Source organism: Chionomys nivalis, chromosome 3 (assembly GCF_950005125.1).
Source record: "Chionomys nivalis chromosome 3, mChiNiv1.1, whole genome shotgun sequence".
NCBI classification, from domain to species: domain Eukaryota; kingdom Metazoa; phylum Chordata; class Mammalia; order Rodentia; family Cricetidae; genus Chionomys; species Chionomys nivalis.
Genome location: NC_080088.1, coordinates 96620379 through 96645156, shown reverse-complemented (window position 1 = coordinate 96645156; position 24778 = coordinate 96620379). Strand labels below are relative to the sequence as shown.

The 24778-nt window shown below is 50.3% G+C and overlaps 1 protein-coding gene across 1 annotated transcript in view; it reads right to left on the bottom strand.

The window, feature by feature from the left end:
• Zan (zonadhesin) overlaps positions 1-24778 on the bottom strand; it is a 90287-nt gene that overhangs the window by 4565 nt on the left and 60944 nt on the right. Inside the window, 32 exon segments of the mRNA XM_057764436.1 lie at positions 1182-1352; positions 1781-1952; positions 2648-2777; positions 3635-3879; positions 4070-4211; positions 5178-5395; positions 5487-5628; positions 6337-6554; positions 6756-6897; positions 7452-7669; positions 8055-8196; positions 9036-9253; positions 10118-10259; positions 10666-10883; positions 11277-11397; positions 12625-12842; positions 13274-13418; positions 14448-14665; positions 14948-14999; positions 15001-15147; positions 16370-16587; positions 16978-17119; positions 17469-17683; positions 18066-18207; positions 18679-18896; positions 19381-19522; positions 20818-21035; positions 21607-21748; positions 22674-22891; positions 23274-23415; positions 23858-24066; positions 24450-24591. Of these exon segments, the coding sequence (XP_057620419.1) occupies positions 1182-1352; positions 1781-1952; positions 2648-2777; positions 3635-3879; positions 4070-4211; positions 5178-5395; positions 5487-5628; positions 6337-6554; positions 6756-6897; positions 7452-7669; positions 8055-8196; positions 9036-9253; positions 10118-10259; positions 10666-10883; positions 11277-11397; positions 12625-12842; positions 13274-13418; positions 14448-14665; positions 14948-14999; positions 15001-15147; positions 16370-16587; positions 16978-17119; positions 17469-17683; positions 18066-18207; positions 18679-18896; positions 19381-19522; positions 20818-21035; positions 21607-21748; positions 22674-22891; positions 23274-23415; positions 23858-24066; positions 24450-24591 (5567 nt within the window).

The following is a 24778-nucleotide window of genomic DNA, read 5'->3' as shown; positions in this document are numbered from 1 at the left end:
AGGGGAAGGGTGGAGTAGGTGTGCTTTAGAGAGGGGGAGCAAGGAGAGCCAGCCTTGCGGAAAAAGGGCCCGGGCGAGGGGCTGGGGCCTGGGGACATGGCTCAGCTGACCAAGTGCTTGCCTTGCAAGAATAAGGAAGGGCCTGTTTGATTCCCAGATCCATGCTAAAAACAAGCAGGGTGTGGTGAGGTGCTTGTAATTCCAGTGCTGGTGAAGGGGAAACAGGAGGGTCCCTGAGGCTCACCAGACAGCCATCTTAGCCTAATCAGTCAGCCTTCGGCTCAAGTTAGAGACTTGTCCCAAAACAAGGTGGAAGCTGGGGAGATGCCACTAGGAAGAAGTACCTGCTGTTCAAGTATGAGGAACTGAGTTCGAATCCCACACATGCCTGTAATCCCAGCTTGGTCAGGGAGTAAAAACAAAAGGATCAAGGGGGCTCACTCTCTCACAGTCTAGCCAAAAAAACAAACAAAAAAAAACAAAACAAAACAAAAAGAAAACACCCAGTGAGCTGCAGGTTGGGTGTGAAACCCTGTCTCAAAGGAATAAGGCAAAGAGAGAAAGCAGGACACCTGACTTTAACTCTTGATGACCCAACACTCACACAAAAGGAAAGACAGGTGGATGGCCCCTGAAGTCGATCTCTGACCTATGTAAACATACACGGCACATACACTGAACAAACACGTGCGTGCCCATTCCCCTCACAAACCCCACAAATAGATAATAAGCAAAAGCTGAGGATGCGGCCGAGTTGGTAGAGTGTTTGCTTAACATGCGTGAAGCCCTGGGTTCCATCCCCTGTACCACAAAAGCAAGGCATGGTGGCCCACGCCTGTAATCCCAGCACTTGGGAGGTGGAGGCAGAAGGATCAAAAATTCAAGGTCATCCTTAGGCATATATTAGCCTGGGCTACAGAAGACCTAAATAAATACAGGATAAAATGGATTAAAAATAAAATAGAGAAGAGGGGCCCAGAACCCCACACAGAAAGTCGGCAGGCTAGAGGGGTAGCGTGGGGATAAAGGATTGCAGAAAAACAGGATGTAGAATGGGGGGAGTCAGTAGAAAATGGGGTCACAAGGGAGAAGAACCAAGCCCACAGAGCTAGAGGGGGTCAGAGAGGAAAACCACAGCAGGAATCTGGAACATTCTTGTGAGTACTGGGCCTGTAACTCACTGCTCGAAGGGCTCTGGGGCTACAATCTGGTGACAGGCAGCAAAGGGACCCTGGGGGTCCACCACCACCCTGCAGGCCTGGGTGCTGCTGAGGAGCGCTGTCTGCTCTGGGCTGCACTCTGACGGCAGAGGGCCAAACTCTTCCTCTCCCCCATCTTCTTCTGGTAGGGCCCTGAAGTAGGGATGGCAAGGGGCTGTGTGAGGTTTGGGAGGGAAGTGAACTTGAGGAAAAAAATAAAAACAACAAGTGTGCAGAAAAGTGAAGGAAAGGACCAGGGCACTAGGGTTTCCAATGAGCAGCTGTTCCCACGGGTCAGCAGAGACCGAGTGACAGAAGGTGTCTGTGTTGAGGACCAGAGGATTAAGGCAGTGGAAAAAGAGACTTGCTGGGTAGGAGATGCCCAGCTCAGAGGGACAGTGCCTGAAGAGAATCCCCCAGTGAGGGGCTCGGGTGTGGCTCAGTGATAAGAGTACTTGGCTTTGATTCTCAGTAAGGGGCAAGGAGTGTGGCTCAGATTATGTGCATAGGCCTACAGGTTCAATCCTCTTCCACCCCCAGTGAAAGAGACTCTTAGTCATCTCCCAATCCCCAGCCCTCACCTTGGCAATCGTAAGAGGGCTTTCACCATCTTCACCTCCCAACTGTTGCCAAAGACATTGATGTTTGAGGTGAGTGTTCCACTGGGCAACATCAAGTCATTGTCTCGGTCCTTATCATAGTTTCCACACAGGCCCCGTATCAGCCCACGGTACATGGTAGGCAAGGAGATCACTGCAGGACAAAGTAGTGAGCCAAACTCTGTTCTCCCCTCCACAACCCGAGTCTCCCTTTCAGGCTGGGGGCTCTATTCCCAGGTATAACACATCTTCTTCTGACCTATTTGAGCTGTGCCTTTCCATCCCAGAAATGGGGTTCCTATTTTTCTGTGGTTATTGGCTTTATTGTTGCTATTTTCATTTTTGAGACAGGGTCTCATATAGCCCAAGCTGCACTCAAACAGGCTATGTAGCTGAGGCTAGCTTCACACTTCTGACCCCCTCGCATCCACCCTCCAACTGCAGAGACTACAGGCGTGCTCCAGCTGTGTAGCTGAGGCTAGCTTCTCCACACCTGCACTGTCAGTTTCTTGGTTAGGGTTTGATTGGGTTCTTTTTTTCGAGACAGGGTTTCTCTCTATAACAGCCTTGACTGTCCTGGAACTCGCTCTGTAGACCAGTCTGACCTCAAACTCACAGTGATCCACCTGCCTCTGCCTCCTGAGTGTTGGGATTAAAGGTGTGCGTCACCACTGCTTTACTGGGTTTCTTTGGGACAGTATTGCACTATAAGCCCTGTATAGGCTGGAATTCATGATGTAGACCACATCCTCCTGCCTCTGGGCTCCCGAGGGTTGGGATTACACATGTGAGTGAGCATGCCTGGCTCAGAGACAGGTCCTCTGCGGTCTGAGTCTGTGCCCCAGTTACCTGCATTGTGCTTCCCATCGAAGTCCACCACCATTTCAAAGTCAGTGATGAGAAACAGCCGCTGCGCCCGCAGGAGGACCCGCAGGTGGTCATTTGGATTGTAGGGGATTGCCACCTTTTGGTTGTTGACCTTGAAATGGAAGACTGCAGCTGCACAGCGTGCTAAGTGGGCCACACTCACTGCTGCTGCGTCTGCGCCTGGCTTTGCCCAGCTCGCTAGAGTTTTCATTACCCCCAGTGTCAGAGACCTCCCTTTATACCGCAGTTCCTTCCTTGCAAACACTCAGAAAGAGAGATGGCTCAGTGGGTAGAGGCACTTGCCACTGATCTGGAGGACCTGAGGTTGACTTCCAGGACCCACACGATGGACGCAGAGAACTGACTCCTCCAAGATGTCTTCTGACCTCTACACATGCACACAGCACGTGCATGCCCATGCACACACACACGTACAGTAAATAAGAAAGTGTGACAGAGAGATGACCCATAGGTTGACAGTGGTTGCTGTGTCTCCAGAGGACCTGCATTTGGTTCCCAGAATCCTCGTTGGATTGTTCACAACTACCTATAACTCTAGGTTCAGGGTTCATGACACCTTTTGGCCTCTGTGGGCACTCATACATATGTGGATATACTTACATAGACACACATAAATAAATAAATGATAAATAAATAAGTAAATATTTAAAATTGAAATAAGTGTAAAAGATGCTGCTTTTCTAGCCAGCGCCGACACGGCTCCAGCCCCGTTACCACATGCACACCATCCTCCCTTCCGCCCCCTCGCTCCCTTCATCCTCCCAGCCCTTGTTCAGCCCTACTGCCCTGCGCCACTTTTCTCCAGGAAGTGGCACCAACTCTGACTTCTAAGAGCAGTCTGCACCCCTGGAAACTCCCTGACAATGGAGCACTCTGGTTTTGCTAACCACAGACAGTCTACAGTGGTCTCCTGGTTCCCTTCAGGTCTGGTCCTGTCCCTTTACTCACCAAAGCCACCAGCCCTTCTTGGAGCTGTATTTTATAGCCGTAGACGTTGGTGGTCACTTCATGCAAGGTTGGACTCCCTTTGGGGGATATTTTGTTGCGCCCCTCTATGACCAGGTGCTCCATCCCCTCTGGGAGTTTGTCCATTGTCTTTATGAGATAGTAGTTCATCCGACCCAGGAAGCGGTAGGAGAAGCCATCGAAAGTGTGGTAATAGGGGTCCCCAAAGATGGTACATTTTTCCAATTCTGTCAAGAAATGTGCACACTGGAAAGGACCTCAGCCCAGCTACTGGTCTCTGTGGTATTTCTGATTACCCTCCCTCTTAGGCCAGGGGCCCTGCCTTTGATTCTTTCAGTCACCAGGGCTCCTCTCCCCTCCCCCCACGGCTCCCCACCAGAGTTCCTCTTCACTCCCCCTCCCCAACAGCTCCCTTACTGTTGGCCGCACAGTTACTGCTTCCATCATCACTGTGCTGGCAGTGGGACCCTGTGGGGCAGATGAAATTCCGGCACTGAATAACTCCGTCCACACAGGTACAGCTCTGGGTGCAGCCACTGGAGATCCAGGTCTTGCCTATCTGCAGAAGGCATGGGACAAGCTTTCCCTTAGGAACTGTTCACCTTGTTCTTTTTTTTTGTTTTTTGTTTCTTTTTGTTTTTTCAAGACAGGGTTTCTCTGTGGTTTTGGAGCCTGTCCTGGAACTAGCTCTTGTAGACCAGGCTGGTCTCGAACTCACAGAGACCCACCTGCCTCTGCCTCCCGAGTGCTGGGATTAAAGGCGTGCGCCACCACCGCCCGGCCTCACCTTGTTCTTTGAGGCAGGGTCTCTCATTAAGTCCTGAACTTGCTAAGTAGGCTAGGTTGGCTGGCCAGTGAGCCCTGGAGATCTATCTGCCTATCTCCACCTCTTCAATGCTGGGATTACAAGTAAATAATACTACATCCGACTTTCAAAAAATAGAAGAAATACTTATTTTGGGCATTGGATGCCATAGCATGTGTGTGGGAGGGGTGGCCGGAGGACATTTCTTTCAGTAGCCCATTCTCCTGTGGTTTCTGGGGTCAAAGTCAGGTCACTGGGCTTTGGGGAAGAAATGGAGCAGCAAAGTTCTTCCTGTTTGGTCACCATCTACCTTGGTTTCAGCTGCGGGGATTCCCTGACACAGTTCCCAATCTATGAGGGCTGGAAATGTGGCTCGATTGGTAGAATGCTTGCCTATGATGTACAAAACCCTGGCTTCCACCCCAGGTACCACATAACCCAGGCATGGTGGGGCAGCCTGTCATCCCCGTGCTCCAAAAGTCAAAGCAGGAGGACCCGGAGTTCAAGACCATCTTCAGGTATGCAGTGAGTTTGAGACCAGCCTGAGTTACAGGAGTCCTTATCTTTGAAAAATGAAAAAACAAAAATTAAAACTCATTCTAAGGTCTACCAGCTTTCACATTCCAGAGCCAACCATATAAACAGGCGCATCCAAGGCTGAGAAAGGCAGAGGGTGCCTGCCCCCAACTGCCCGCCATCCCAGGCTCCACACCAACTCACTGGGATGAGATCACCCTTGGCATCTTTGCAGCCACATTGGTTTCTGGGTACACACTTGTCCTCATTGAGCAGGTAGCCAGGTCGACAGACACAGCCCTCCTTGCAGGTGGAGGGGTCTTTGGGGCTGACCCCCTCACAGTGGCCATTTGGGTTGGAGCAGGAAGGCAGACAGGAGGGAAGGCAGCTGGTGTAGAGGCTGTTGGCTGGGCACTGCAGAGCTGTGGGGTGGAAGAACAGGGCTCAGGCCATGCCTCGGATTTCTCCAGCCATGAGCTGGTTCTGTCCTTCCCTTCCCATGGGCTCCCTTACTATCAGAGACACAGTTACTGCTGCCGTCTTGATATTGTTGGCAGTGGGTCCCTGAGGGGCACTGGAAGCTCTGGCATTGAAAGAGTCCTTCCTCGCATGCACAAATCCGGGTACAGTCAGTAGAGATCCATGTCTGGCCAGTCTGCAGAAGTCACCAGAAGGGAAAGAGAGAACATAGGGCTTAGTTTTCTGTCCAAGGGTCTTACATTTGCCCTATGCATCTGCAGGTTCCATATCCACTGAGTCAACCAACTCCAGATGACAAAAAAATTCTTTTTAAATTGCCACCAGGATTGTGGGCATAACTGAACCTGACTAGAACACTCAGTGATGGATCGGAACATGGCTCGGGGGTGTGACCCAGTAGTAGCTAGAGTACTGGCCCAGAATCTTAGTGAGATGTTGGCGGTACCCAGTGGCAGGTATAGTGCTTGTTTAGAATCCCCCAGTGAGTGTTAGAGGTATGGTCCAGCAGAGGAACATCTGTCTAGAATCCTCCATTGAACACTAGGACACGTGGTTCAGTGGCAGAGCAGTCCCCTGGCACGTGCCAAGACTCTAAACCTTCAGACCCCAGAGCTAACTATATGAGTAAGAGTATCCAGAGAGACGAAGAAAAAGAGAAGCTCTAATCCTAGCCTTAAAAATCTAGGTGTGTGCGTGCGTGTGTGAGAGTGTGGGCATACATCCATGTTGAGGTGTCACCTCTTATATCATAAGAAAACTGGGGTCACAGACAGCTGTACCCTGCTTCCATGGGTAGGGAGAACTCAACTCAGGTCCTCACATTTACGGAGCAACTCACGGAGCCAACTCCCATTCTCTCATGGCAGTCTCCAGGCCTGCTTACCTGGATGAGGTTGCCCCGGGCGTCCTTGCAGCCACAGTGAATTCTAAGCACACACTTGCCGTCATGCAGCACGTAGCCGGATCGACAGACACAGCCCTCCTTGCAGGTGGAGGGGACCCTGGGGCTGGAGCCCTGGCAGAGGCCCTCTGGGTCCGAGCAGGTAGGTAGACAGGATGGGAGGCAGCTGGTGTAGAGGCTGCGGGCCGGACATTTCAGAGCTTTGTGGCGGAAAGAGAGTGGCATTAGTGCAGAGAACCAGAGGAGCCTAAGGACGCAGAGGCCACGTTAAACAGGGTGGGCTTCCTCCGCCCCTTTTGTTATTCATCCAGCAAAGATTCACTGAGTATGTGCTGTGTGTCCCCCAGAGAACTACCTTCCTTCTTGCCCTCTCTTTGGTCCTTCCCCCATGGCTTTCTTACCACTGGTGACACAGCTTCTGCTGCCATCTTTATTGTTCTCGCAATGGGACCCTGCTGGACATTTGAAGTCATGACACTGGACAGTCCCTGCTCTGCAGGTACAGCTCTGGGCACACCCACTAGTGATCCACGTCTTGTTTTCCTGTGGAAGCCACAAGAGGACGAAGTCCCCAGTGAACAGCAGAGGGTGTAGCTCAGTGCAAGGGGACAGAGCAGCAGTAGGGCACTGGTCCAGCTTATGCCAAGAACTGACTACCCTTCAACTCCAGGGCAAACCAGAGATAGGAGCATCACGTGACAAGACAGATAAACGGGGGAAATGGCTCCCAAGATCACTTTCAGAAATGTGTTTGTGTTCACGCATGTGTGGTGTGCATGCACCCCTGACGGGCAGAAGACACTCTCAGGTGCGGTCTTTCTCCACTCTGCACCACAACAGGTTCTCTCTCTCTTTCTCCCTGTCTCTCCCTCCCTCTCTCTTTCTCTCTCCCATCTTGGTTTTGATGATGTTCACTACTATGTACACCAGACTGTCTAGCCTGCACATTTCTGAGGGTTGTCCTGTTTGTACCTTCCATATTTCAGCAGGAGCTCTGGGATTACAAACCACTGTGCCCAGTTTAAATGGATTATGGGGACTTGAACTGAAGTTTTCACCCGCCCCCCTCACTAATGCCATTTTTCACGCTCACTCACTGGAATGAGAGTGCCCTGGATATCTTTGCAGCCACACTGGATTCTGGGCACACACTCGTCATTATTCAGCACGTAGCCAGGTTGGCAGAGGCAGCCTGTATTGCAGACGGCAGGGACTTTGGTGCTGGTGCCCTCGCAGTGCCCATCGGGATTCAAGCAGGAGGGTAAACAGGAAGGAAGGCAGTTGGTGAAGTGGCTGTGGGCTGGGCACTGAAAGGCTGTTGGATGGAAGTGGCGTGGTGTTAGTGGAGAGGGCCTGAGCATGATGGTGGGAGCAGAGGCTTCAGAAACCAGGCTAGGACGAATGACCAACACAGCTTGTTTGTGGGTTTCCCCTCCCTTCATTATTCATTCAGCAAATGCGTAGTGAGCATGGACTGTGCCGATTCCTGAGAGAGTGGCCCTCCAAAGTCAACATGGGAGCCGAACCATTGGGAGAGGAACACTGAGCAGAGGCCCTGCTGTGGGTTCCCAGACCTCTCCCCTCTGTGGTAGCTCCTACCTCCCATTTCTAAGGCCCAGGAGACTAGGTTCCTCTTGCCCTGCTTCTGATTCCTCCAGTAACGAGTATACCCTCACCACCTTTCCCAATAGCTCCCTTACTGTTGGAGGCACAGTTACTGCTGCCATCATCACTATGCTGGCAGTGGGTCTCCGAGGGGCAGCTGAACTTTTGGCACTGGATGGCCCCATTGATGCAGGTACAGTTCTGGGTGCAGCCACTGGAGATCCAGGTCTTGCCTGCCTGCAGAAGCCAGGGGAGAGGAAGGAGTGAGGAGAGGATGATTCTAAGGAACCAAGCTTAATCCGCAAGTTCCACACCTACTGAGTCAACTACTAGAGTGAGAAAAACTGCATCTGAACTTACGGGTAGAGTGGCTCAGTGGTACAGCACCTGCCTAGAATCCCTCAAAGAAGGGCTAGCTAAGATGCTCAGAGAACATTTGTCTAGCATGTTCCAGGTCCTGACTGATCTTCACAAACCAGGACCAGCCATACAGACAGATTTATCCAACATGGAGAGAAATAGACAAAAGGAAAAGGTCATCAACAATCTAACTTTTTTTAGGGGGGGGTGGTAAGTAACCTTAGTGCCTTTGTGAATGTTCTTGCGTGAGAGAGCAGGTGTACATACATGTGGAGGCAGGAGGACAAGCTCAGGTGTTGGGTGTGACCTTCTACCTTGTAATGAGACATGCCTTCCCCCTTGTTGTCATTTACCTCTGGAGACAGAAGACTAACTGGCCCCCACATTTCAAAGGACTCTGCTGTGTCCCTCCCATGGCTCAGCGCTGCCCTAGGAGCATAGACACAGGCTGCCCCTCAGTTTACATGGATAATGAGACCATCATCACCATCAGCTGGGCGTGGGGGCGCACACCTTTAACCCCAGCACTCAGGAGGCAGAGGCAGGTGGATCTCTGTGAGTTCGAGGCCAGCCTGGTCTACAGAGCGAGTTTCAGGACACTAAGGGCTACACAGAGAAGCCTGTCTTGGAAAACAACAACAACAACAACAAGAACTCAGATCCTCTCCACATTTTCAGCTTCAGCTTCCCCCACCCAACTCCAGAGGCCCACTCACCAAGATGAGGTTACCCTGGGCATCTTTGCAGCTGCACTGAGTTGTGGGAATACACTTGTCACTGCTCAGTATGTAGCCAGATTGACAGATACAGCCCTCCTTGCAAGTGGGGGAGGCTCTGGGGCTGGTGTCCTTGCAGAGGCCATCTGGGTCCAAGCAAGAAGGCAGACAGGAGGGAAGGCAGCTGGTATAGCGACTGTGAGCTGGGCACTGTACAGCTATGGAGTGGAGGGAGAACAAGGTTAGTGGAGAGGAGGGGGTGGGCTAAGAAGCAGGGACTAGAGAAACAAGGACAGGCGGAGTGGCTAACAGAACTCATTCATTGTTATCCATTCAGCAGAGCATGGACTCTGTGCCAAGCCCTGAGGAAAGAAAATAAGAATGGTTTTCCGCAACTCAGTATGGGAAGCTATTAAGAGATTAGCACTGGGAAGGGACCGTTCAGTAAACATTTACTGACATGGGCTATGTGGGAATCCCTAAGAGAAGAAAGTAAGAAAAGGTAGATCTCCCAGGGTAACATGGGACACTAATTCTGATGGTTAGTTTTAACTATCAATTTGACACAATGTAGAATCATCTAGGAAGAGTTGTAATAAGGCTTGTCCAGATCAGACTGGAATCGTCTGGACTACATTAATTGATATAGGAAATTCAGCCCACTGTGGATAGCAGAATATCCTGGATTTGGCCCTGGGCTGTATAGAGTAGAGAAAGCTAGCTAAATGTGAGTGAGCGGGCATGCATGCACTGCCCTTTGTCTATGTGCCTGTGATTAACTCTCTAAGTTCCCACAGTGATGGGCTGGAACTGTGAGCCAAAAGAAGCCCTTTGTCCCCAAACTGCTTTTTGTCACAGCACATGGTATCCCAGCAACAGAAATGGACTGTGACAAGACCACGGAGAGACTGACACTGAGAAGGACACAGCCTAACCACAGTCTCCTGAATCCCTTCCCACCATGGTATTCTTCCAGCCCCCAAACTCCCAAGCCCAGGGAGGGGCCTGAGAGCTTTCTTGCCCTGCCTCTGCTTCCTCCAGGCATGAGGACAGTCTCTTCATCTCCCTTCGAGGTTCCTTACTGATTTCAGCACAACTGCTGCTGTTATTCTCGATGTCCTGACACTGAGTTCCTGAGGGGCACTGGAAGCCCCGGCACTGAATAAGTCCTCCCATGCAGGTACATCTCTGGGAACAGCCTGCAGCAATCCAGGTCTTTCCTGCCTACAGAAGTCACAGGAGGATGCAGGAAGTAAGGACAAAGGGGCTAGTTGTAAGGAGACAGGGTTAGCCTGCTGTCTGAAGGGTTTATATTTGCCCTCCTTATCTGCAGGCTCCACATCTATTAAGTCAGCTAAGTACAGAACGAGGGGAAAATTGTATCTGGAGCTGCCTGGTGCGAGAGGGCCTATGTAGACTCCACTAGGAAGAAGGTGGGAACAGGTCTCAGCCACAGATTATCTGTCTGGAATCCCCCAGTGAGGGGCTGGAATATGGCTCAATGAAAGAGCACACTCCTATGTTCCGGGATCTGAACATCTCCAGGGCCAGTGATATAGTCATCTACATCCCAGGCACACAGAACAGGGGAAGAAGGAAGACCCCAGTCCCAGATTCTAAGCTTACTCACCGGGATGAGAGCATCTTGGGAGTCTTTGCAGTCACACTCAATTCTGGGTACACACTTGTCCCTGTTGAACACAAAGCCGGACTGACAGAGGCAGCCTTCCTTGCAGGTGGAGGGGTCTTTGAGGCTGGTGACCTCACAGTGCTCGTTCAGGTTGGAGCAGGATGGGATGCAGGAAGGAAGGCAGCCAGTGTGGTAGCTGTGGTCTGGGCACTGCAGAGCTACAGGGTGGAAGGACATGAAGTCAGTGCACGGGGCTGCAGAGAGCCTAGGAAGTAGAGACTAAAGAAACTACGCAGGACAGGGCAAGAAGAGCTTGTGATTTTCCTCTCTGTTTATCCATACAGCACACCCTTAGTGAGCAGAAACTGTGCCAAGTCCTGAGAGAAGAAAGTAAGAAGAGTGGTTCCCAAGTCAGTGTGGGAGCCAAATGACCAGGAGACGAAAGCTGAGAGGAGACCCTGCTGTGGGTCCCCAGAGCCCTCCCCACTGTGGTACTCAGTATCCTGATCTCTCAGGCCCAGGAGACTAAGCTCCTTCTTGTTCTATTTCTGATCCACCAGCCATGAACACACCCTCTCCATTTTCCTTATCAGCTTCGGCACAGTTATGACTGCCATCATCATCGTCCTTGCAGTGAGTCCCAGTGGGACACTGGAAATTCCAGCAACGTATGTCTCCTGCCATGCAGGTACAGTTCTGGGTACAGCCTTTGGAGAGCCAGGTCTTGTCTGCCTGCAGAGATCATGGAGAGAAAAAAGAAGTAGGCATCTGGAGATGGCAGTTCTAGGGAGACAGCTTTGTGCCCTGTCTGAAGGGCACACATTTGTCCTCCCTGTCCACAGGTTTCATTCTATAGAACCAACCAATCACAGGTGGAAAATACTGGAAAAACTATTACAACTGGGAATTCTTGTATATCTCAGTGGGATTGTGCCTATTTAGAATCTCCAGGTGAGGGATAGGTATGTGGCTCAGTGGTAGAGCACCTGCCTAGAATCCCCCAGTGAGGGGCTGAAGTGTGACTCAGTGGTAGAACTGTGGTTAAGAAATTTCCTGTAGAGGTCTGGGAGCATAGCTCAGTTATAGAGCAAGGCTTTTTAGTATTTGCCTTGAATCCCCAAGTGATGAACAAGTAAGGGATGTGTGGTTAAACGACAGGACACTTGCATAGCGTGTGCCGTGCACACCCAAGTTTCACACTGCAGGACCAGCCATAAAGACGTGAGAGCCCCAGACGGACAAAAGCAAAGGGAAAGGGAAATGGCTACCAATCTCACTTTGAAAAAAATTTACATTTACATTTATGTTCTTTTTTGTGTGTGCACACACATGTACATACGCCATGGCACAAGTGTGGTCGTCAGAAGGCAGCTTGCTGGAGTCATTTCTCTCCTTCCATCACATAGGTTCAAGAAATTGACCTGGCCTATAGGCAAGTGCCTTTATCTCTGGAGCCAAGTTCCAGGTACACTACTTTTTTTTTTAATTACTTTTATTTTATGTGCATTGGTGTTTTGCCACCAGTGTCAAGTCCCCTGGAACAAGAGTTACTGACAGTTGTGAGCTGCCATGTGGGTGCTGGGAATTGAACCCAGGTCCTCTGGAAGAGCAGTTAGTGCTCTTATAACCTCTGAGCCATCTCTCCAGCCCCTACTTTTTAAAAAACTAATCTTTGTGTTTCTCTATTTAACGATGGCACACGTATGTGTGGAGGTCAGAGGACAAATCTTGGGTGTTGGTATCACCTTTCATCCCATATTCAGATATCAGACAACACAGATTAGCAAGCCCTTAAATTTTGGGGATTCTCCTATTTCTACCTCCCATCTCACATAAAACCCTGAGATGACATAAAGGCCTCCGGCAATCAGTTTGCCGGACTGTAGAGATTCCAATCATGTCCTTACTCACTGAGCCATCTGCCCAGGTCCACCAGGCTTACACTTGGCACACACTCACCGGGATGAGAACACCCTGGGCATCTCTACAGCTGCACTGAATTTTGAGTATACATTTGTCGTTGTGCAGCACAAAGCCAGATCGACAGACGCAGCCCTCTTTACAGGTGGAGGGGGCTTTGGGGATGGTGCCCCCACAGAGACCCTCTGGGTCTGAACAGGAAGGTGGACAGGAGGGAAGGCAGTTGGTGTAGCGGCTGTGGGCGGGGCACTTCACATCTATGAAGGAGAGAGAGTAGTGTTAGCAGATGGGGACAGAGGGGCCCAAAGATACAGAGGCTGCAGAAACCGAGCTAGGATAAATGACCAACACAATTTGTGCTGTTGTGCTGTCTTCTTTTTTTTTTTTTTTTTTTTTTTTTTGGTTTTATTTTTCCTTTGCGATTCACCCAGCAACCACTTGCTGATCATGTGCTGGGTGCCAGCCCTGAGGAGAGAACAAATAAATATATCTCCCAAGTCAGAGGGAACCTAGCACTAAAGAGACTAGCACTAAAAAGGGATGCAATCCAGAGTGGGACCCCCAAATTCCTCTGTATTGTGCTAGTTCTCATGACCAGTCTCTGAAGCCAGAGACTACCTACCTTGCCCTGTCTCTGATCCCTGCAGCCACAAGCACACCCTCCTTACTATCCCCGTTGCCCTCTTACTGATGATTTTGGTGCAGTTAATGTTGCCATCTGGGCCATTCTGGCACTGAGTCCCTGGGGGGCAGTTGAAGCTGTGACATTGGACGACCCCTCCCATGCAGGTACAGCTCTGGGTGCAGCCACTGGAGACCCAGGTCTTGCCTGCCTGCAGAAGCCATGGGAAGAGAAAGGGAGTGAGGACAGAGAGGCTGTTCCAGGGACACAACCTCACCTCCTGTCTGAACAGCTTCAATCTGCCCTCCCTATCCATCCATAAGTTCCACATCTATTGAGTCAACCAGCCATAGGTGGAATATATTTGAACAGAGAAATATATGGGGAAGGAGGATTAGCAGTTCATTGGTACATCATGGTCCTAAATCCTCAGTAGGAACCTCTAAGGATACTAGCTCAGTCACACAACTCACCAGTCTAGAATTCCCTCAGTGAGGGGCTGGGGTGTGGCTCAGCGGGTAGAACTACTGTCTAGAGTCTTTATAATGAGGGTTTGGAGGTGGGGTTCAGTGGTAGAATCTTCCACTGATGGACTGGAGGTGTAGCTTAGTAGTCGAGCACTTGCCTAGCCTGTGCCAGAACCTGACCATCCTTCAAACTCAAGGGCCAGACATACAGACAGGAGCATTCCAGAAGGAATTAGATGAAAGGAAAGTGGCCCACAATCTAACTTTTTTTTTTTTTAAAAAAAAGTTTTATATGGCTCCAGAGATGGTTTAGCTGTTAAGAGGACTTACTGCCTTGTAGAGGACCTGGGTTCAATTCCCAGCACCCACACGGCTGCTCACAACTCCTGTAACTCTAGTTCCGGGGAATCTGATGCTTTCTTTTGGCTTCTGTGGATACCAGGTTCCCAGATGATGTACATGAATACATGCAGTCACCCACACACATAAAATAAGAATAAATCTTTTTAAAGATTGTACAGTGTATGTGTGTTCACATGTGTGTGTTCACGTGTGTGCGTTCACATGTCTAAGTGCTGGCCCACATGCCAAAGCAGTTCTGGGGGTTCTCCTTTCTCGGTCCACCATGTTTTGGTAGAGTAATGGGATTCCAGACACAGGTAACTTCCCATCTCTAGTGAGCTGTGGAGATTCAAACTCAGGTCCTCACACTTGCACAAGAGAACAACTGACCCACTGAACTAGCACTCACAACCTCCTCCACACCTACTCACCGGAATGAGGTCACCCCGGGCGTCTCTGCAGTCACAGTGCATCTGGAGCACACACTTGTTGTTATTCAGTACATAGCCAGGCTGGCAGACACAGCCCTCTTTGCAGGTGGAGGGGACTTTGGGGCTGGTGCCCTCACAGTGGCCATCCAGATCAGTACAGGAAGGTGGACATGGGGGAAGGCAGTTTGTGTAGCGGCTGTGGGCGGGACATTGCAGAGCTATGGGGTGGAGGGAGATTGGGGTTATTGGATGGGGCCTAAGGAAGTGGAGAAATGGCCCACAGAGCTTCAGGATTTTTTTTCCTATTGTTATTAATTTTGAAAACATTTACTGAACATGGGGTGTGTGTCAAGTCCTTAAAAAAAGTAAGAATGGATCTCCCAACTAAATGGGCAAGACTAACCATTGAGAAAGCAGCAATGAGAAGGGTCTCAGCAGAGCCAAAGGTTCACAGACTCCCAACCTCTGAGGCCCAGGGGCTAAGCTCCTTCTTGCCCTGCCTCTCGTCCCTCCAGTCATGAGCACATCCTCCCCACCTTCCCCCATGACCCCTCTTACTGATTTTGGCACAGTTATAGCTGCCATTATTGCTGTCCTTGCAGTGAGTCCCCAGGGGGCACTGGAAAGTCCTGCACTCGATGGTCCCTCCCATGCAGTTGCAGCTCTCTGTACAGCCTTTGTTGAGCCAGGTCTTGCCTGCCTGCAGAAGCCATGAGAAGAAAACTGAGGAAGAGGCCAGCTCTAAGGAGACAGCCTCTTTATGTAGGTTTAGGTATGTAGGTTTGTTCTCACTGCATCTACTGAGTCAGCAAACTACGGGTGGAAAATCTTTGAAAAAATAATTGCATTAGGGGATGTGGGTGTACCTTAGAGGCATAGCACCTGCCTGGAGTCTGGTAGTTAGAGCTGGAGGTGTGGTCAGTTATAGACAGCCTGCCTAGAGTTCTCAGTGACAGGCCATATCCAGCCTTCACACTCTAGAGTCAGTTCTGAAGACAGGCACATCCATGTGGTGGCACACACCTTCACTCGTAGCACTCAGGAGACAGAGTAAGCGGATCTCTGTAAGTTCAAGACCTGCTTGGTCTGTCTAAATAGTCAGGACAGTCAGGACTACAGAGAGAGACCTTGTCTCAAAAAACAAAAACAAAACAAATAAAAATATAGGTACATCCCAGGTTAACAAAAGCAGAGGGAAGAAACACATTCCACTTTTATTTTAAATCTCTGTGTGCATGTTTTCATGTATGTAGTATGAGGAGCAGCGGGCTACGTTCCTGGCGCCCGGCCGCCCGCACGGCTAGCTTTACCCAAAATAATTACATGGAAACTGTATTCTTTTAAACACTGCCTGGCCCATTAGTTCCAGTCTCTTATTGGCTAGCTCTTACATATTGATCTAAACCATTTTTAATATTCTGTGTAGCACCACGAGCTGGCTTACCAGGGAAGATCTTAACCTGCGTCTATCTGGAGTGGGAGAATCATGGCGACTCACTGATTCGGCTTCTTTCTCCCAGCATTCTGTTCTGTTTATTCCACCCACCTAAGGGTTGGCCTATCAAATGGGCCTAGGCAGTTTCTTTATTAACCAATGAAAGCAACAGATTAGAAAGAAATCACTCCCACATCACATGTATGTTCATGTGTGTTGGAGTTTTTATGCAGATATGTGTGAAAGTCAGAATATAGCCTGGAATATTGGTCCTCACCCTCTACCTTGTGTTGTGAGGCTGTCTCTGGGCAATCACAAGACTAAGCTAGTCTACACGTTTCCAGTAGAAGCTAGGAGCTACCACATCCAGCTTACATAGGTTCTGGAGATTCAAACTCAGGCCCTCACACTTGTAAGGCAAACATTTTACCCAGTGAGCCATTTCCTTGGCCACCCCACCAATGCTTTTTTTTCCACATCTACTCACAGGAATGAGGTCACCCTGGGCATCTCTGCAGTCACACTGAATTCGGAGCACACACTTGTCATTATTCAGTAAGTAGCCAGGCTGACACACACAGCCCTCCTTACAGGATGCGGGAACTTTGGAGCTGGATTCCTCACAGTGGCCATCCATAATTGAACAGGAAGGTGGACAGGAGGGAAGGCAGCTGGTGAAATGACTGTGGGCGGGGCATTGTAGATCTTTGGGGTAGAGAGAGTGGAGTCAATGAGGGACCCAAGTGAGCACAGGTTATAGGAAGCAAGTCTGGTCAAGTGAGCAATGCTCTTTGGGCCTTAATTTGCTTTCGTTTTATTCATTTAGTAAACATTTACTGAGCATGGCCCTGTGACAAGTCCTGAGAGAAGAAAGGAAGAAGACAAGGTCCCAAGTCGGGGTGTGGGAGATCACCCACTGAGAGACTGACACTGAGAGGGGACTCAGCTGCGGGTCCCAGAACCCACCCCACTATTGTAACTTTTATACCCAGCCTCTAGGCTCAGAGGAAGAAGCTCCTGTCTTGCCTCTGGTTCCTCCAATCAGGAGCACACCCTCTCCACCTCCCCTGTGGGGCTCCCCCACGGCTCCCTTACGTATTTCAGCACAGTTACTGCTGCCATCATTGCTGCCCTTGCAGTGAGTCCCTTGGGGACACTGGAAATTCCTGCACTGGATGGCGCCTTCCACACAGGTGCAGCTTTGGGTACAGCCTGCAGAGATCCAGGTCTTGCCTGCCTGCAGAAGTCATAAGAAATGAAAGGAAGTAAAGTCTGAGGGTGGCTTTTTATTTATTTATGTTTGTGTGTGTTCACATGTGAGCATATGAGTATGCTAGCCCATGGAAGCCAGAAGACACATCAGTTCCTTGAGGCATTTGTGAGGAGCTGGGATCAAAACTCCAATCCTCTTGATAGAGGAGCAAGTGCTCTTAACCAAGGAGCCATCTCTCTGGCACCCAGTTCTCAGGAGACAACCTCATTTCCTGTAGGAGGTACTTACGTTTGGCCTCACTGTCTCCAGATTTCACATAAGTTGGGTCTACCAACCATCTCCCTCCACCATCCTGATTTCCCAGCTCACTCACCGGAATGAGAGCACCCTGGGCGTCCTTGCAGTCACACTCAATTTTGAGCACACACTTGTCATTACCCAACACATAGCCAGGTTGACAGATGCAGCCCTCCTTGCAGGAAGGGACCTTAGGGCTGGTTCCCTCACAGCGGCCATCAGGGTCAAAGCAGGAAGGCTGACAGGAGGGAAGGCAGTCCGTGAAGCGGCTGTGGGCCGGGCACTGCAGAGCTTTGGAGTAGAAGGATGGTAGGGTTAGTGGAGAGGGCACAGGGAAGGCATGGCTGTAAATATCAAACTAGGCAGAGTGACCAACAGAGCTGGGGGCTTCCCCTCCTCTTAGAGTTCATTCACTGAGGATGGGCTATGTGTCCAACACGAAGGACAGACGGAAAGAATAGCTTCTTCTAACTCAGTGTGGGAGACTAGCCCTGAGAAAGGAAGGACTCAACCACACTCTATGTTCCCAGGATCCCTCCTATTCAATTCCAGAATTCCTACTTGGACCCTCGAATCCATGACCTCTTAAGTGTGAACTAAGTGCCTTCTTGCCCTGCTTCAAACCCTTCCAGTCATGAGCACACCCGCTCCACCTCTCCCACGGCCCCCTTACTGATTTTCACACAGTTGCTGTTGCCATCATGGTTGTCCTTGCAGTGAGTCTCTGAAGGACACTGGAAATTCTGGCATTGGACAGTCCCTCCTGTGCAGGTACAGCTCTCGGTGCAGCCTCTAGGAGTCCAGGTCTTGCCTGCCTGCAGAAGCCATAGGAAGAGGAAGGAAGTGGGAAAGGGGCTGGTTCAAGGAAGACAGCCTTACTGCTATCTGCAGGGCTTTCACTTCCTCTCCCATTCTATAGGCCCATATCTATTGAGTCAACCATTAGTACATGGAAACTATTTGAAAAAATACTGCATCTATGGATGGGGCTTAGTATCTGACAGCGAGCTGCTAGCAACTATTTCAACAGAGAGCATCTGTCTAGAATTACTCAGTGAAGGGCTGTGGCATGACTCAGTGGTAGAACAAGTGCCTAAAATCATACAAGGGGTTAGGAATGATTCTCAGGGAAGAGCACTTGCTTAGCCTATGCCAGGACAGGCTTCTCTTCACATCCCCAGGCCAGCCATATAGACATGAGCATCCCAGACTGACAGGAGCAGAAGAAAGAAGAGGAAGAGGAAGCTCAGGAGGAGAAGACATTCCCACTCTCCAAGCCCACTCACCGGGATAAGAGTGCCCTGGGCGTCTTTGCAGTCACACTGAATTCTGGGTATACATTTGTCCTTATTGAGCACAAAGCCAGAGTTGCAGAGGCAGCCTTCCTTGCAAGTTGAAGGGACTTTGGGACTGGTGCCTTCGCAGTGGCCCTCCAGGTCCAAGCAAGAGGGTGGGCAGGAGGGAAGGCAGTCGGTATAGTGGCTGTTGTCTGGACACTGCAGAGCTATGGAGTAGAGGGAGAGTGGACGTATGGAAGGACCAGAGGAAGCCCAAGGAAGCGCTTCTGTGCAGGGGTCAGACTCTACCTGTACAAGCATTCACTAAGCATGCCCCGTTGATCAATCCACAAGAGAAAAAGTAAGAAAAAATGGGTCCCTCAAGTCAGTGTTGAGACCAAGAGTGAGAAGGGACAGCCCGGCCATAGCTCCACAAACTCTTTCTCTACTGTGGTAACTTCTATCCCCAAACCTCTAAAACCCAAGCAACAAGAACTAAGCTCCTTTTTTCTGTGTAACAGTCCTAGCTGTCCAGGAACTAGCTCTTGTAGACCAAGCTGGCCTCAAACTCATAGAGATTCGTCTGCCTCTGTCTCCCGAGTGCTGGGATTAAGGGCGTGTGCCACCACTGGCTGGCTCAAAGCTCCTTCTAGCCCTGCCTCCAGTCATGAGCACACACACCCTCCCTCCCTTCCCCCATGGCTCTCTTACTGATTTTACCACAGTTGCTGCTGCCATCATTGTTGTTCTTGCAGTGAGTCCCTGGGGGACACTGGAAATTTTGGCATTGGATGGTCCCTCCTGTGCAGGCACAGCTCTGGGTGCAGTCTCTGGAGATCCAAGTCTTGCCTGCCTGTAGAAGGCATGGAAAGAGACAGAAAGTGAGAAAGGGAAGGTTAGCTAGAGACAGCCTCATTTGTCTGACTTAGGTTTGCCCTCCCTATTGCTACTGCGGATCTACTGAGTCAGCCAACAACAGGTATGAAATATTTAACAAGTATTTCCTTCTGTTTCTGTATGCACAACTCAGCAGAATAGAACCTACCTACACTCTCCCAGTGAGCAGGTGGGGGGCATGAGCAATGAGCAACATTTCTGCCTGGAATCCTAGGTCAGGACACTGGGACAGAGGGTCTGTGGTAGAATGTTGGCCCTGAATCCTATAGTAGGAATTGAGGGAACATAGCTCAGTTGCACAGCACCTAACTAGAATCCTTAGTGATGGGTGGTTGTGTGATTTTGAAGTAGAATACTTGCCTGGAATTCCCAGTGAGGGCTGGGGAGTGGCTCAGTGGTAGTGAATTTGCCTACCCTGTGCCTGGACCTGAACAATCTTCACATTCTAGCACCAGCCATACAGGCTGGAGAATCCAAAATGCAGAGAAGCAGAAGAAATGAGTTAGCGGCTCCCAACCCTGCATGGATGTTGTTTTCGTTTGTTGGTTGGTTTGTCTTTTTTTTTTTGTTTGTTTGTTTTTTGTTTTTTGTTTTTTTTAAACTTTTCAAGACAGGGTTTCTCCATAGCTTTTTGGTTCTTGTCCTGGAACTAGCTCTTGTAGACCAGGTTGGCCTCGAACTCACAGAGATCCGCCTGCCTCTGTCTCCCCTGAGTGCTGGGATTAAAGGCATGCGCCGCCACCGCCAGGCTTGGTTTGTCTGTTTTTGAGACAGGTCCTCACTATGTAGTCCTGGCTGGTCTGGAACTTGTTATATAGCTGAGGTTGGCTCTGAACTTTTAGGGACATACCTGACTCTGCTTTCCAAATACTGGTATTAAATGCATGAGCCGTCACCACCCCTCATGTGTGTGTGTACTTAGACATGAAGGTTAGAGGATAATCTCAAGTATTGGTAACTCACGTTGTAGCTTGTATTGAAAAGTTCAGTGTGTCTCTCAGTATCTGTCTTTCTCTCTGTTTTGGCCACCACAGCATACACAAGACTAAACTAGCTCTCAAGTTTCTAGGATTCTTCTGTCTTCCGTTCCCATCTCCCAGTAGAAGCACTGGGGTTAGAGACATAGCTACTGTGTTCATCTCACATGGGTTCTGGGGATTCAAACCAAGGTCTGAATACTTGCAGGATGAATACTTTATAATGGAGCTATCTTCACAGACCCCACTAATCCTACCATCTGTGTGCACTCACCGGACTGCGAGCACCCTGGGCGTCCTTGCAGCCACACTCAATTCTGAGCACACACTTGCCGTCATGCAGCACGTAGCCAGGTTCACAGACACAGCCTTCCTTGCAGGTGGAGGGGGCTTTGGTGCTGATCCCCTCACAGTGGCCTTCTGGGTCTGAGCAGGAAGCCAGACAAGATGGCACGCAGTTGGTGTAGTGGCTGTGGGCGTGGCACTGCATAGCTATGGGGCAGAGAGAGTGGTTAATGAAGAGGAACACAGGGTCAAAGCAGAATGCTCAAGAGAGGTGGAGCTCCCCACGCCTTTTGTTACTCATTCAGCCAACATTTACTGAGTGTGAACTTTATGCCAAGTCCTAAGGAAAGCAGTCAGAGTCTTAGAGCTCCTGGGACTGGAGAGGTGGCTTAGCAGTGAAGACTACTTGTTGCTCTTGTGGACCCAAGTTAAGTTTGTTCTGGTCAAGAATCTCGTGTAAGTCAGGCTCCAGAGCATCCGATGTCCTCTGTGGCCCCTGCATGAACTCGCTCAGGTACACATACCATATACAGACACATCGCTATACGTGGAATTATAAATAAAATCTTTACAAAGGACGCATCTCCCAGGTGAATGTGGAGACTGACAACTGAGAGACTAACAGTGAGAAAGGGTCCAGCTCAGCCACGGCTCCCCACTGTAGTGGGACCTCTTCTCTCAGATTTCATAGGCTCAGGGGACTAGGCTCCTTCTTGCCCCACCTCTGGTCTCCTCAGCCACAAGCACACCCTCCCCACCTTCCCCATGGCTCCCTTACTGATTTTGGTACAGTTGCTGTTGCCATCCGCGATGTCTTTGCAGTAAGTCCCCGAGGGACACTGGAAATTCCTGCACAGGATGACCCCTCCCACACAGGTACAGCTCTGGGTGCAGCCTCTGTTGATCCAGGTCTTGTCTGCCTGCAGAAGCCAAGGGAGAGGAAGTGGGGGCATAGGATTTATTAGAGAGAGACAGCTTTGCCTCCTGTCTGAGGGATTTACCTTTGCCTTCCGTATCCACAGGTTCTGTATGTATTCATTTAGCCAGCTATGGATGGAAGGTATATGGGGAGAAAATGCAGTGGAGGTATGCCTAGAATCCTCCAGTGAGGTACTAAGGGCATAACTCAGTGACAGAGCTGAGCCCTAAGAATTCTCAACTGGGGGTTTGGGAGCATGGGAGCACAGTTCAGATGTAGAACTTATGCCTAGAATCGTCAGAAGTAATAAGTGGGGCAGTGGACAGGCTGTGGTTTGGAGATAGGACATCTGTTCAGAATCCTTCAAGAGGGTCTGCGCTATGGCTTAGAGGGAGAGCAGCTACCTAGGAGCCATCCTTGAGGACTGAGAGGACAGCTCAGTTGAGGAGTACTTGACTAGAATTTCCCAAGAGGGGATGAGGCCATAGCTTGTTCTCGAACCTTTATACTTACAGGACTAGCCATACAGACAGGCACATTCCAGGTGCAGAAAAGCAAAAGGAATGGAAAAAGTGGCCCTTAATCTCACTTTTTACAAAAAGTTTCAAGTGTTTATGGGTGGGAGCAGGAGCACATGTATGTTCGGAGGTCAATCTTGATTATTGGTCCTCATCTTTTACTTTGTTCTGAGACTCTTTCTTCTTCCCTTCCTCCCACCCTTCTTTCCTCCCATCCACTCCCCCTGTCTTTACTGTCGTTCACTCTGTTTCCCATCTCCTAGTAGAAGCCCTGGGATTACAGACGCACACCATCAAGGCCTACATTGACTGGGTAGATTCACACTCAGGTCCTCAATTCTCTTCAGGAAATGTTTTACCCTGAGCCATTTCCCATCCCCCATAACCCCACTTTAGACACCCACTCACCGGGATGAGAGCACCCTGAGCGTCCTTGCAGCCACAGTGATTTCTGAGCACACACTTGCCGTCATTCAGCAAGTAGCCGGATTCACAGATACAGCCCTCCTTGCAGGTAGAAGGGCCTTTTGTGCTGGATCCCACACAGTGGCCATCAGGGTCCGTGCAGGAAGGTTGGCAGGCAGGAAGGCAGTTGATGAACAGGCTGTGTTCTGGGCACTGCAGAGCTATAGGGTAAAAATAGAGTGGGGTTAGTGGAGAGGCCCAGAGGGTGCCTGAAGAAGCAGAAATTACAGAAACCAGGCTGGGCATAATGACCAAGAGACCTTGGGTTTTTTTTTTTTTTTTTTTTTTTTGCTGTTGTTGTTATTTATTCTGCAAACATGAGCACGGCTTATGTGCCAAGCCCTAAGAAGAGAAAGTTAGAATGGATCCCAAGTCAGTGTCAGAGACTATGGAGAGGCCAACACTGAGAAGGGTCTCAGCAGAACCCTCTCTACTGTGATAGCTACTATCCTGACCTTTAGGGCAGAGGCCCAAGCTCCTTCTAGCCCTGCCTCCAGTCATGAGCACACACACCCTCCCTCCCTTCCCCCATGGCTCTCTTACTGATTTTAGCACAGTTGCTGCTGCCATCATTGTTGTCCTTGCAGTGAGTCCCTGGGGGACACTGGAAATTTTGGCATTGGATGGTCCCTCCTGTGCAGGCACAGCTCTGGGTGCAGCCCCCAGAGATCCAAGTCTTGCCTGCCTGCAGAAGCCAGGAAATGAGAGAGACGTGGGAACTGAGGACGCGCTAGAGAGCCAGGCTTAGCCTCGTGCCTGCAGGGCTGATGTCGGCTCTCCCTGTCCAGTTTCCACATCTGAGGAGGACAGGAAGGAAGGGTGGGTGTACGCTGTGGGCGGACACTGCAGAGCCAGTGAGTGCACAGATTTCACTCTGGTCCTCTCCACTAACACCAAAGGTTTGCTAAGAGCTCGACTCGACTCTAAGGCCTGGGCTAGATGAGGCGGTGCATGGGAGTCCTGTAATGGGAGCTGCTGCAGGGCTCTCAGAGCACTGGCTACTGTGTGTCAGGTTCTGAGCAGTCTTCTCCTTCCAGGGCCACTCTTTGAGAATGGAATATCCCAGGCTGAGAAAAGCACATAAAAGGAGAAAATGACCCTCAGTGCCACTCTCCACACCCACTCACCGGGATGAGAGCACTCTTGGCATCTTTGCAGCCACACTCAGTTCTGGGTACACACTTGTCCTCATTGAGCACAAAGTCAGGTTGACAGACACAGCCCTCCTTGCAGCTGGAGTGGACTCTGGGGCTGGTGACCTCACAGTGGTTGGAGCAGGAAGGCAGGCAGGAGGGAAGGCAGTCTGTAAACTGGCTGTGGGCAGGGCACTGCAGAGCTAGAGTATGGAGGGAGAGTGGGGTTAGTAAAAAGGAGCAGAGGGGGCCCAAGGAAGCAGCAGTTAGGGTCACTGTGGTAGGCTGAGTCACAGGTGAGTTTGGGCTCTTTTCTACCTTTTCTTATTCATTCAACAAATGGTTTTAAGTTGTTACCAAGTCATGAGGAAATAAAAAAGAAGATGGATCTCCCAAGGAGTAGTAGGGAGACTAAACAGCAGCTAACACCGAGAATATGCTCAGACCAGCCACAGGTGTCCAGAATCCCTCACCACTGTGCTTCCTCCTATCCCCACCTCTAAGGCCCAGGGCCTACGGTCCTTCTTGCCCTATCCTGGATTCCCCATCCATGAGCACACTCTCGGCTCTCTCACGGGCCCCTTACTGCTTTTGGTGCAGTTAGTGCTGCCATCATCTCTGTTCTTGCAGTAAGTCCCTGAGGGACACTGGAAGTTTCTGCACAGGATGGCCCCTCCTGTGCAGGTGCAGCTCTGGGTGCAGCCTCTGTTGATCCAGGTCTTGTCTGCCTGCAGAAGGCAAGGGAGAGAAAGGAAGTCAGCACAGAAGGGCTGGTTAAAGGGAGAGAGCTTCACGTCCTGTCTGAAGGGCTGATCTTTGCCCTCCCTATCAACAGCTTCTACATCACTGAGTAACCCAATCATGGGTGGGAAAAGATTTTGGAGAAAAAAAAAAGATATCTCTGAGATTGTGGAC